The sequence below is a fragment of the Convolutriloba macropyga genome, chromosome 12 (genome assembly GCF_964194025.1).
Source record: "Convolutriloba macropyga chromosome 12, txConMacr16.3, whole genome shotgun sequence".
NCBI classification, from domain to species: domain Eukaryota; kingdom Metazoa; phylum Xenacoelomorpha; order Acoela; family Convolutidae; genus Convolutriloba; species Convolutriloba macropyga.
In genome coordinates, this window is record NC_134479.1 from 48,960,818 (window position 1) to 48,974,779 (window position 13,962).

A 13,962-nucleotide genomic window follows, 5' to 3' on the forward strand; every position below is an offset into this window, starting at 1 on the left:
TTCGATGAGAAAGGAAAAAAAATGACAGCAATCAAAAGAACGATAAAAATTGATGTTGTATAGAATTTGCAAGCAAAGACATCAATGGAACGAGGGTCTTTGTAAAGGGTTGTCAGGAAAACCCAGGGAATGGTCAAAGCGTTTGCAGTGTTTGGGGGTGAAAAGGTTCTTTACTGCAGTCAAATTTTGCCAATTAGAATTGACTGTATTTTGAAAATCAACAGCAAGATAATTTGACAATTCTAATTCCAATCAATCAAATCAGATGATGGTACTGTAGAAGAAGATAGAGATGCCAACATAAATTTGACCAGTCGAAAGTGGGGTCCGAGAATGTCCAGAAAAGAGATAGTGGGCACGTGTCAATTGACCAAATGCCGGAAACCAGTATAATCCTAATTTCAGTTCATAATGGATTGGTTTCAACAGCATATTACAGATTTCTGTTCCTGCAGCACAGAATAGCTTCATGGTAAAGAGCACATAGGAATTCATCGTATCGAACCAGACGCTAGGATCAAATTTAGTACACATCGTCAATTTTTGAACACACAAAAAGTCTGGACATAGGTATTTTGAACGCACGAAAGTCTGGACATAAAGCCCTTTGAACGCACGATAGTCTGGACATGAACGCACAAATTATTAATTTTGGAGCGCAAGAATTTTCTTTTGGAACGCACGAAAGTCTGGACATAGGCACTTTCCGTCTGGGAGGGTCTGGACATAGACACTTTCCGTCTGGGATGGTCTGGACATATTGACTTTCGGTCTGGCACCTCAACCTGGGAAATGACATTCGAATCTTTCTTTCAGCTTATCAGTGAATGCTACGTTGGGTATAGGTTTAGAGCGCAACACCAGCGTACCAAACATTAGTTATTTTCAGGGGAACATACGACGGCCCTCATATGCACCCACCAACCTATATTATTAGAAAGCACGAACGTTTTGTTATATGATTTACACAACTGTAGACTTATAATCATGAGTTTTAGTGCAACATGAGTTTATTCATCACACATCAGAGTTTAATTAGCTGACAGACTGAATTGGTTTGAAATAGGAAAAACTAGTTAAAATTTTCCGAATGGTTGGGGACATGGTACAAAAAAGGCACGCTGGGTTGTGAGAGAAAAGATTATGTCCGACTGTAAACAAGTTAGTCGTTCGACTGCTGTTTCTTCCTCCTTGCGTTTGACTTCTCCTTGAAAACTCATTAAATTTAGCTACTGATAGTCTTCTTCCGACAACTGTAACAGGAGCGGTTAAAAATGCACAAAAATTTTTTTATCGCTAATTCGTTGTTTTCTTAAAAAGATTGGAAAAAAGAAATTGATCAGAGGCAATGACATACCTTTCGTCCTTATCTTGCTGCCTCAATTTTTCTATCTCCAGCAACTGCTTGTCTTTCTCAGCAATTGTCTTTTTAAGCTTGGCGTGTTCTGTTTCAACTTTCTGAACCAATTCTGTCTCTAATTTATCTGCATTACATAGCATATCATACAAATCGGACATAGCGTTATCAAAACAATCTATCTCGTGTTGATCAAAGTCTTGATGCCATGCGTCGAGGTGAAGATATCGCAACCCTTTGCCTTTCGGAAACTTTTTTCCAACCGTTTCAATATACTTTTTTGCTTGTTCCTTGTCGGTTGAGCTTGATGTCTTCAACCGAACAGTTTTGGAACGGTCGTCCATGGGCAAGCGAGAAAAAATGATAACAGCTTGTTTCCAGAATTTGTCACCAAACATCCCTTCAAAAATACGGATCATTCCGACTAGAGATCCATCGAGGCGAGGGTTTTGACCATTAACCACAATGGCAAATAAATTGACGTAGTCGCATTTGGTACGAAGTTTAACTACTAAATCGGATATGACGTGAGCATCTTCGTCGTTGTCTGGGTCACTGAACCCTATCGTATCAATCAAACTGATTGGATGTTCTTTATCTCCGTTGAAACGGATGTTACCAAACTGAGTTGTTTGTGTACATGCAGTAGCCTCGCTAGAAACTGGGAATGCGTCACAATTGGCATCTAATCCAGCGACAACATTGCAAAGGGTGCTTTTCCCAGTTCCAGTTTTGCCGATTACTAGAAGTTTTTTCCGACCATTTCCGTAAACGTTGTCAACAAGTTCAAATCCCTTTGGGCCTGTCTTTAGCGTAACCTGATCTCCGCGAATCCTAGGGGGTGGCTCTGAAATTAGTGGAAAGATAATTACATGTTATAGGTGGCATCGATGATACAGAAAATATATCTTTTCCGTTAGTTCTCATACGTTTTGTCCCCAGTTACGGGTGGGCTTCGGTTGTCATGGGTGCCCCATTACGATGCAGAGGTATACCCAAAACGTCACGGGCAGATATGCCCGATGCGTGCATCTCGTGTTCGTTTTTACTATGTTAATACATTGAAAGTGGAACAATATTGTGGAAAATAGCTACTTTAGCAGAAACCGGCAAAATGGAAGGGAATATCGTATCCTATGTTCGCAAAAGTGTCCTAATTTTAGCCGCGAAATACAAGTACAAACTTAATAACCTATTCTTTGCGCGAGTTGTATCACGCATCCGCTCCAATTATTTACCGATCTTTCGCACGCAATGTGTCTCGATTTCGCATATAATCCGCAATAAAGCCTAACTTAATAACTACTTATTTAATAAAACCTAACTTATTACTACTAGTAGTACTTTATTACAACTTTAATATTTCTTATAGCACTTTATTACTATTTATTTCTACTTATTAGTACTATTTATTACTACTTATTAAAATTGGCCAATCCCACATTGATATACAAAGTCTTTGATGTGCGAGGGATTTTTCGGGAAAAAAATCAGTTTTTGTTGTTGCTTGTATTTAAAGCACTGAAGCTTTGAAGGCTTTAATTAAATCTTTATTAAAGTGCTTATTGCATGCTCAAAATGCGCGCGAATAATAGATAACTAAATTGAGCGGAAACGTGCTACAAGATTTGTTACCTAATTTTCGCACCGAATGTTCTTGTATTTCGCAAAATTGGCGGAACCCCTTTTGCGAAAAGTAAGATACAAATGATGTCACCTAATTTCGTTAATTGTATGTAACTAATTTTCGAGCCATTTTTACTAGGGCGGAAATTTTGGGGTATACCTCTGCATCGTAATGCCAAATAATATGAACCCACTAACAATGAGAGTTCAATATCATACACGTGATCACACCAGAAAGCAAGTGGGAAGGTCTCATTAAGTTACTTTCTGGAGTACTGGAAAGTTAAACGAGCGCACTTTGACTTTAATTGGCTCTATCTGAACTGGCGAGCCAATGTCTTATCTTAACTGTACATAGCTTAACGGCTGAAGCGAGAGTGTGAGAGGCCTCCTTAATGCCTACTTGAAATCTAATCACGACTAATAAGTTTTAACTAACTTTTGCATATAGCCTTTTTCGAACTTCTTTCAGGTTTTTGCAGTAACCGGATTAAAAGCTGCCCTGTTGAATATCGGTGTTTTGTTGCTCTGTTTAGTTTTGTTTGAAGGCTTCCAGCCGGGGACTGGCTAGCGCCCAAAACGTTATGAAAGTTCAAAAATATTTGCTCGGTGGCTTATCTGTTGGTTGGGAATGTGCTGTTTTGTCCCCCAGTAACTTGCTCTTTCGGCTGCTTTAAAGATTCAATTCGGATGAAAGATTTAGAATTAGTAAACAAATAAGTTAGTAATCGACTAATTCCTCTATCAGTATTAGAAATCAACCAAATACCCTCTTAACCAGTTTTGCCGCCCATAAAACTGCCACTCACTTGTTCTCAAAACCAACTTCTTGTTAAATCTGCAGTTCGGTCAGTGTAACTAGACAAGTGTGTTCTTTTTTTTTCAATGAACTCACTAAGTTGGTTCAACAGTTTCTCAATGAGGACCAAATTTTCTGCTCAAGTTTTTGATCTCTCAAATTTATCAGTTTTATCGGTCATAAGTAACGTTTGGTTGTCCTTTCTCCTGGAAATTTCGACCTAACGATTAAAAGCAGAAGTGGGCGAAAAAGAACATTCACCAGTTATAGCGTATCTGAAATAAATGTTTGCACTAGAAGACCGTCATTCCCTGGACAACTTGGTTTGGTAAATTCAAGATTCAGAAAATTCATAATTTTTTGTAGTTCATCATTCTTATGCATGTACGTGCATGCTTTTTGCCAGAAAACATTGTCTCATTAATCCTGTTTTTATATCTGCTTAACCGCAGGTTTGAGTAATTTTCAGTCTGAAACACTTTTAGGTTAATTTTTTCTAAAGACATTGATAGGGAAAATCTGACAAAGCGTTAGATACTTTTAGAGGGTTTTATTCATCGTTAAAAATCGATAGTAAAAGGCTGCTCCTCGATAACGTTTCTTAAAAGGATTGTGCAATGTTCCATAAAACCTTTTGATTCTTTTTTGAAAATGAAAAAGATGTCTTCTGTTGTATTTCCTTCGTTTGTATTTAAAACAAGATGAGCAGCCTTCCACTACCAGAAAAACGCTGTTCTTTGAACTGAGCATAAAATTGATCGGTTTAACATCACGTCAGTTTTGATTCGAACGAATTTTTACAAACGAATTTTTGATTCGAACGAACTTCGGTTGTCGTGGGTGCCCCATTACGATGCAGAGGTATACCCAAATCGACACGGGCAGATATGCCCGATGCGTGCATCTCGTGTTTGTTTTTAATATGTTAATACATTGAAAGTGGAACAATATTGTGGAAAATAGCTACTTTAGCAGAAACCGGCAAAATGGAAGGGGATATCGTATCCTATGTTCGCAAAAGTGTCCTAATTTTAGCCGCGAAATACAAGTACAAACTTAATAACCTATTCTTCGCGCGAGTTGTATCACGCATCCGCTCCAATTATGTACCAATTTTTCGCACGCAATGTGGCTCGATTTTGCATATAATCCGCAAGTAAGCCTAATTTAATTACTACTTATTTAATAAAACCTAACTTATTACTACTAGTAGTACTTTATTACAACTTTAATATTTCTTATAGCACTTTATTACTACTTATTTCTACTTATTAGTACTGTTTATTACTACTTATTAAAATGGCCAATCCCACATTGATATACAAAATCTTTGATGTGCGAAGGATTTTTTGGAAAAAAAATCAGTTTTTGTGGTTGCTTGTATTTAAAGCACTTTAAAGCTTTGAAGGCTTCAATTAAATCTTTATTAAAGTGCTTATTGCATGCTCAAAATGCGCGCGAATAATAGATAACTAAATTGAGCGGAAACGTGCTACAAGATTTGTTACCTAATTTTCGCACCGAATGTTCTTATATTTCGCAAAATTGGCGGAACTCCTTTTGCGAAAAGTAAGATACAAATGATGTCACCTAATTTCGTTCATTGTATGTAACTAATTTTCGAGCCAATTTTACTAGGCGGAAATTTTGGGGTATACCTCTGCATCGTAATTCCAAATAATATGAACCCACTAACAATGAGAGTTCAATATCATACACGTGATCACACCAGAAAGCAAGTGGGAAGGTCTCATTAAGTTACTTTCTGGAGTACTGGAAAGTTAAACGAGCGCACTTTGACTTTAATTGGCTCTATCTGAACTGGCGAGCCAATGTCTTATCTTAACTGTACATAGCTTAACGGCTGAAGCGAGAGTGTGAGAGGCCTCCTTAATGCCTACTTGAAATCTAATCACGACTAATAAGTTTTAACTAACTTTTGCATATAGCCTTTTTCGAACTTCTTTCAGGTTTTTGCAGTAACCGGATTAAAAGCTGCCCTGTTGAATATCGGTGTTTTGTTGCTCTGTTTAGTTTTGTTTGAAGGCTTCCAGCCGGGGACTGGCTAGCGCCCAAAACGTTATGAAAGTTCAAAAATATTTGCTCGGTGGCTTATCTGTTGGTTGGGAATGTGCTGTTTTGTCCCCCAGTAACTTGCTCTTTCGGCTGCTTTAAAGATTCAATTCGGATGAAAGATTTAGAATTAGTAATCAAATAATTTAGTAATCGACTAATTCCTCTATCAGTATTAGAAATCAACCAAATACCCTCTTAAACAGTTTTGCCGCCCATAAAACTGCCACTCACTTGTTCTCAAAACCAACTTCTTGTTAAATCTGCAGTTCGGTCAGTGTAACTAGACAAGTGTGTTCTTTTTTTTCAATGAACTCACTAAGTTGGTTCAACAGTTTCTCAATGAGGACCAAATTTTCTGCTCAAGTTTTTCATCTCTCAAATTTATCAGTTTTATCGGTCATAAGTAACGTTTGGTTGTCCTTTCTCCTGGAAATTTTGACCTAACGATTAAAAGCAAAAGTGGGCGAAAAAGAACAGTCACCAGTTATAGCGTATCTGAAATAAATGTTTGCTCTAGAAGACCGGACCGTCATTCCCTGGACAACTTGGTTTGGTAAATTCAAGATTCAGCAAAAAGAATTTTTTGTAGTTCACCATTCTTATGCATGTACGTGCATGCTTTTTGCCAGAAAACATTGTCTCATTAATCCTGTTTTTATATCTGCTTAACCGCAGGTTTGAGTAATTTTCAGTCTGTAACACTTTTAGGTTAATTACTTCTAAAGACATTGATAGGGAAAATCTGACAAAGCGTTAGATACTTTTAGAGGGTTTTATTCATCGTTAAAAATCGATAGTAAAAGGCTGCTCCTCGATAACGTTTCTTAAAAGGATTGTGCAATGTTCCATAAAAAGTTTTGATTCTTTTTTGAAAATGAAAAAGATGTCTTCTGTTGTATTTCCTTCGTTTGTATTTAAAACAAGATGAGCAGCCTTCCACTACCAGAAAAACGCTGTTCTTTCAACTGAGCATAAAATTGATCGGTTTAACATCACGTCAGTTTTGATTCGAACGAATTTTTATAAATGTCATTGAACCGGAGCCTAAAGAGATTTTCCTTCAATAAACTTTTCCTTTTAATTGTCTCAGTAATCGAATTTATTTCATAACTGATTTTTTTCCGCTCAAAACTGTGATCTGAAAAACTTCGTCTGACTGGAATTACAATAAATGTAACGCTACATCTCATTAAGAAGCTTATTTCTCTTCTCTATATTTCGTTACAATATAAGAGCTGCAAAAGCGCCAGATAGTGTAAAACTTCACGGTTTATATTTGTGGCTTTGACAAATTTCAAATTTTATCTAATCCAATTGTCTCGAGTGATGCAAAAAAAACAAGAGAAATGGAACAATTTTTTTATTTTCAAAAAATACCCCTATTCTTTTACGATCGCAAAGTTACTTCCCAAATATTTCACATAATGATTTCCTAATAACTGCGTACGGAGTTTTGATCCAAAGGCGTGCTATAATAACAAAAAACAGAACGCATGGCAAAAAATGACGGTTTTTAAATTTGATCAGTTTTTGTGTTTATAGCAAAGAATAAAGTTACGGCAATAACATTGATGAATTTGGCAACCAAAGTTGCTATCATATATGTGTGTATGAATCATTTCCCAATTTATCTGAATATGGGCAATCGAGATAGTAAAAAAATTTTCGTTTCTTGACATGTTTCAGGCTGCATAATTTATTAAATACAGAAAAACCAAGCATTCTGAGTGCCCTTAATTTTTCTAGTTTCATAAAGTAAGTTCACTAAGTTGGAAAAAATGTTGATTGCTCATCTGTTCTTGAGAAATGTTTTGTTTTCAATTTGTGCCCTTCCGAACCTCCTGTTCCTCAAGTAGTTCACGTTTTCACTAGTGTATTATAAAGCTGATTCATTGCAACCTTCCGAGAAGCAAATTGTGATTTTGCGGATTTTGCATTGATCAGGAGGATAAAGACATGCAGAATTTAAATATCGCATTAACATAAATAATAATACATGCTTATTATTTATTTTTTTATTTTGCTATTTTTGCTAAAATGAGTTAATCTCTTTCTGCGCTGCCAATTTTATGTTTTTGCCTTTTTTGATGTCTGCTCAAGAGATAATATCAAGCGAAAAAAGCTTCTATTACGGCTTTCTGAAGATGCATACTGTATTTTTTTAAAGCAGTTCCGATGTGGAAATTACGATTGGTAATTAATACCTTCATGTTATTCGAAACATGTTGACACCTGCATTGAGATTGACTTCACGTTCAATAAAAACTCTGCAAACGAATTTGTTTTGTGCTCCTAACTTATTGTCTGTGAAGATTGCCTGAAGATTAAATTTTTTTTGTACTTTGAGATTAAAAAAATTGCCAGCAAAAACAGAAGTTTTTTCATGCCCTTCAAAACAACGAAAATGGTTAAAATTTTGTTGTTGCATTTTTAATAAATTTTTTGCTGACTAACGATATCTTTTTAGTAGATTTTAGACTGTATAACAACTTCAAAGAAACATAAGGCCAATTGAAACTCGAATTGTGACAATATCTAGCCAGTTGAAATTAATTCTCTCCTCTTGAAAATACAAGTAAGTCTTACTCATTCAATATAGTAAAAATCTCTGAGTAGAACCAAAACGCATCATGCAACATTAAAGACACGATTAAAAATTTTTGTCACCTTTTTGTTAAAATTTTTTACCTATCGTTGACTTGAGATAATTTTCAAAAAATCTGCAATTAGTTGCGGTTGCAATTTCTGCAATAGAGAGGCCAGTGTTTGATGAGCTTTTAACGTTTCAAATTACATTTTCAACACTCCCAGAACTACAACATCAACTAATTGGGAAAATTTTTATTTACATAAGTTTGAAAACTCCTCGAATTTCTATTACTGGCTTGACAAAAAGTAGCACAAAGAAAATTTTTGATTAGTATTTTTTTTGTCTTGAACGAACAGTTTGCCGTAAACAAGTCTAAACAAACTAAGAGGTGTTTTTGCACTAAATGAGGTTTTTTGAACCTAGATTAGTTATTAAAAGAGCATCACGGAGGTTGGTGTTAGAGCAAACAGGCGCTGAATCAGTCTGGAAAGATTCTGTTTTTTAGGATGGCCAGTACTCTGTCCAAGTCACAATTTGCAGTGATTTAAAGTTTACTGAACAAGGTTTGCTGCATAAGAGATTCGAACTTACGCGTGAGTACTGGTAACGTTTAATTTCCATCTCAAGTGCGCTTTGTAGTGATTGCCTACAAACTACCTTTTGCATATATAGTGCGTATATTAAAATAGTAATTACTGGTTTTCAGATAATTACGTAATTTCGGGGTACGAGTATTCTTTGGACTATACAGGATAAGTTTAACCAGGGTCAACTCTATGTTTTCAATATAATCATAATGAAAAAAATTGCGCATAAAGAAACTTAGAGTGTTCTGGTGATGCAATGTTTCAGAACTGATTCAACTTTTTACTCTTGAAATGTGCTGGTTCAGCACTGAAAAACTCTGAGACTCAAGGTCGGGAAGTGTTTTTGTTAATATGTATGATTTCAATTAAACATGGTTATAATTTAGCTCAAACCCCGGAAAAAATTCCTTTTTTGAAAACAAAAATAGAAGCAAAGTGTCATTTTGCGCTCTAATTCTCCCTCATTGTCATCTGAAATTTGTTTTCCTAGTGCTTTGGTTTCTTTTCAATTTATGTTAATGTTTTTTTCTCTTTCTTCCATTAATGTTTAGTATGCTATAGAATAAAAAATTGAAAAAGTAGAAGACAATTTTGTGGGGTCTTTCATAGATACTTTAATTCACCGTGAAATTTTACCACCAACTTTTTTCCTACACAAGTTTAATACTTGTAACACTACCAAGAACCGGTCAGAACAAAAAATGAGAGCATCAGTTGTATCACAAAATTTTGATTTAAATATCAGAAGCCAGATATTCTATGTAGTTCAAAATTGAGCTACAAAGCAAGAATTTAAACTTCACATTTTATTTCGGTTCAAATTAATAACCTGTCTCTAAATTAAACATAGTCGACAGGTTGCCGGAAAATAGCCGCGATAGATTCTGTTGGCCTCTATTTTAGTTGAGAGGTTAGCAAATTGTGATCCGCAGAGATTCTCATTCGAAAAAATGAAAAATAGCAGAGCCTTTTGCAGTTTTTGCAGGGAACAAAATTGGATACAAAAAAAAGTTACAGACCTCATTACACCATAACTATTCTGAAGGTTAAGTTAATAACAAAAACATTTTCGAAGAAATTCGAGGGCTGCATATATACTGTATATATTTAGGGTTTTTAACGAAAAAGGCCCTGAAAAAAGGATAAATAATAAAGGTGAGATAATGGTAACATAACAAATTACGCTTGCAATTGGCAAGAAAGAGTTGGGTAAAACAGCGTTCAAAACACAGTTGAATTCAAACCATTAAAATGCGTGTGACAAGTACGTTGATAAGAATAAATGAACGAAACAACATTGGAACAAACTGTACTCATTGAGTTTGAAGAGGCTTGAAACAATAGTAAAAAAGTTAAAACCTGAATTGGATTGTGTGAAAAAACGAAAACGCGGGAAGACAAAACAAAATTCTGTCAGACGAAGTAAAAAAACATAGCAGGACAAGTCCTGACGTACAATTGAAAGAGTTGTCATTCACTAGATCTAGTAGGGACTATAAGAGAACTGGGAAGATCATTTCAAAAAAATCAGATAAAAAAATTTGAAAAAAAAAATCAAAGATAAAATGCACCATGCGAACAAAAAATCATGAGCGAAAAAATGAAATTTGGTTTAAACAAATAAACTAGGCCTAGAATGAACTATGAATGGATTGGGAAAACTATTAAGGAAAAACTCCGACCCAAAAAGTCAAAAAACAGTAAAAACAAAAGTGAAATGGCCGCATGTGAACATAAAATCACCAGCGAGAAAGCAATTTTTGTTCAAACACCTTTTTCTCACAATACTTTAAACTTAGTGTTAAAACATTTCAACCCGCAAAACCACTCGCGTTTTCGCTACACTTCTTCTTTCGGCGCGACCAAAATCACTACTCCAATTTGAGTTCAACGGTCATGACAAAATGTGAACAGATCTTACAAAAAATACAGCGCCTCAGTACAATTCAAATTTTTGAATTGTAAAAAAAATAGGAGCGCAATAATAGCCGCCTGCAATTGCTGACGCGGCTATTAATAAAAACGACTTTTAAGTTTATGCTGCCACATTGTAGAAAATGTGTGCTTTGGTGTTTCATTTGTCTTCAGAAATGGCTGTAGGCTAATTCCCTAAAGAAATAAAAAAATCTCGGTTAAGTGTGAGGCAGGAAAAAATCTTAGCACCTCCTATTTTCGCAAAGTAAAGATTCAAGGTTTGAGGCCATATACTGAACGGCGAAATTAAGTTAGCTTTCCTATTTTTTTTAATGTATAGATTCAAAATTTGAGGCAAAACTGCAGCAATTGAATGAATACAATACAATAGTCCTCGCGCCTGCCAATGAATTTCAGATAAAACGCAGCGGTTACTCACCAGAAACCAATTGTAGAGTTGGAAATCTTCACCAAAATTGCACCGTGCAAAGAAAGTTGTTACATGATGCGATATGTTTTCAAGATTGTTCAACTATTGCTGAGTTCGCGTTGTATTAAATATTAAAGAGAGAGATGTGAATAAATAGTACTCTTGTGACAACTGTCTTTTTAACTGTGAAACTTTGGTGAAGTTTACATTGGGATTCAGGTCAGAGACCATTTCGTTTTATTTGAATATCCTAGGTATGCGAGAGGAGTAGTTTAGTGGATCAACGGTGTAAAAATTGTTTTCAAAATGTCCTTCTAATTTGAATTTTTCTTGTCTCAAAATTGAATTCTTACCTCATGAAAATAGGGGATGCTAACTTACCTTTCGCCGCTTTGCCGTTCAGTATATTACTCCAACTTGTTACCAGATTTTGAAAACAATTTTTACGCCATTGATCTCCTACATTAGTCTTTGCGCCTGACTATGAAAATCAGATAAAACGCAACGTTCACTTTCCAGAAATCCGAATGTTAAGTTGATGAACTCCATCCAAGTTTCACAGTTAAAACAAACTTGTCACAAAATGTAATGTGTTTTAAAGTTTTTTAAACTATGATTGATTTTACATTTGCGTTTAACATTAGAGAGAGAGAGAGAAATTATGAATAAAAAGTGATTTCGTGAAAAATTGCTTTTTCTTGTGAGACGTGAATAGAATTGATCAGTTTTGCTTTACTTTGGGCATCTGGTTAATTATATTTACGCATTATCTGAATTTCATAAGTACACAAGACCACTAGCCAATGTGATCAATAGTGAAAAAAAATCTCCGAAATTTGACTTCAGGTTGGAGTGTTATTGAGTCGAAAATGGAAGTTTAAGTTCGTAAAAATAGGGCTGCCAACTTACTTTTACCGTTCAGTATAATTAAAACTATACCTTTCGAAGTAGATGGAGCACTTTCATCAGGTCCCCTGTCGTCCATGTCCAGCTGAAAAGCGACATCATACTCTGAAGCCTCATTCGTATCGACTGATTTGAAATCTTTTCTTCCAGGGTTCTCGGGAAGTTTGAATCCACAACTTGCGACGGGACAAATTTTGTTTTCGAGAACTTTTTCGGCACATTTGTGTTTCGAATTGGGACCGCATACTTTGTGCCCGCAACCCAGCTTAACTGGTTGGTCAAAGGGACCTTTGCAACCACTACACCAAAGCTGCTTCTCGTTTGTAAAAACATGGGTTTGGTGTTTCGATTGGGCTCCACCTCCCATTTTGAAAAAAATGGGAAGTTTTTCGTTTTACAGTTTTTCGGCTTTGCAGAACGCTGTACAATAGTTTCTGTTCAAAAGCAATTTTACATTTGTTCAAAAAGTCCGTTCGAATAAAATTTTTAAACGTGCTTAACACACGAAAAATGTTAATTCAGCTCAATTTATCGATAAAAACTTTCACTTTTGTGTTGAACAATTACGCGATTACAATATTTATACGTGATACCCTTTCGACTGAAAAACTATTTTGCATATCAAAATTTGATCACGAGTTTGTAACCATAGTGAACAGCATACATTGTTTTAACTAAGATAAAAATTATTATTCAATGAAGCAATACGTCGAAGCTTTTTGAGCTTGTGTTTTTTTGACACAATAGCTGAAGAGATAAGAAATGCATGTATTTTGCATGAGTTGAAGTAATTTTACTCTCGCATTTTTTCAAACATATGTCATTTTTGTTCCAATCTTCCTTGAAAGGAGGGACGGAAACTGAACGTCAGTCAGGCGATTTTGTTGGACTTGAATCAATCGATCAAGAACCATTTTTTAAAAAAATTTTCAAGGAACAGTCCATTATTGCTCGTTGTATTACAAATCGGCAACGAATCATACCATCTAAAGGTCCAATAACCAATTAAACTCTACAAAGCGTGGTAAAGAATGTAATAAGGGCCATTTAGAAATTTAGAATGATTTGACTCCAGGCCATCATTTGATCGCCAAATTTCACAAAATGGCAAATTAGGCCTTATTGGAAATGGGCAGCTAACTTTTTCATTTAGATTCCACAGCAAAAAGTTATACTACTCCGCTATTGAGGGATTTTTATCCCATATCCAAATTCCCTTACAATCCAACATTAACAGGACCTATTCTCATTCGAGTGTGTAATTTGTTTTTGAGCTAATGAAGCTATAATTTGTTTCGTTTTGGTAATTAACCCGACCTCAAATATCCCGTAGAATTTTGTATTTTTATCAATAGAATGCTTTTATCTGGGGACTAACTAGCGCTGAAAACCATATCAAAATTCCGAAAAACTTGTTTGGTGGTTCTTCTTGTTGTTGGGAGTGTAATTTGTTGTCCCTAGAAGTGCTGCTCACTTGGCTGTTGGAAAACTTCACTTCGGGCAATTGTATTTTCTATCAAAACTAACTAATGGCCCACACTAAATCAACCAGTTCAACCATTTTATCCACAGTTATCCGAAACTCATGAAATTTACTTCCTAATCGAAATACCTATAATAATTTCTGCCTCCCAGTAGCTAATTTACTGACCATAAACATAGTATCTTCTCAACAAA

The 13,962-nt window shown here is 35.4% G+C and overlaps 1 protein-coding gene across 1 annotated transcript in view; it reads right to left on the reverse strand.

The window, feature by feature from the left end:
- The window catches only part of LOC142350525 (uncharacterized), a 37,629-nt gene extending 24,817 nt beyond the window's left edge, over positions 1-12,812 (reverse strand). The window contains exons 1-2 of the mRNA XM_075402376.1: positions 12,319-12,812; positions 1,358-2,204 (exon numbers count right to left, since the gene is read on the reverse strand). Coding sequence (XP_075258491.1) covers positions 1,358-2,204; positions 12,319-12,652 — 1,181 coding nt within the window. The 5' untranslated portion in view covers positions 12,653-12,812. The remainder of the gene's footprint in view (positions 1-1,357; positions 2,205-12,318) is intronic.
- Positions 12,813-13,962: the final 1,150 nt, after the last annotated feature.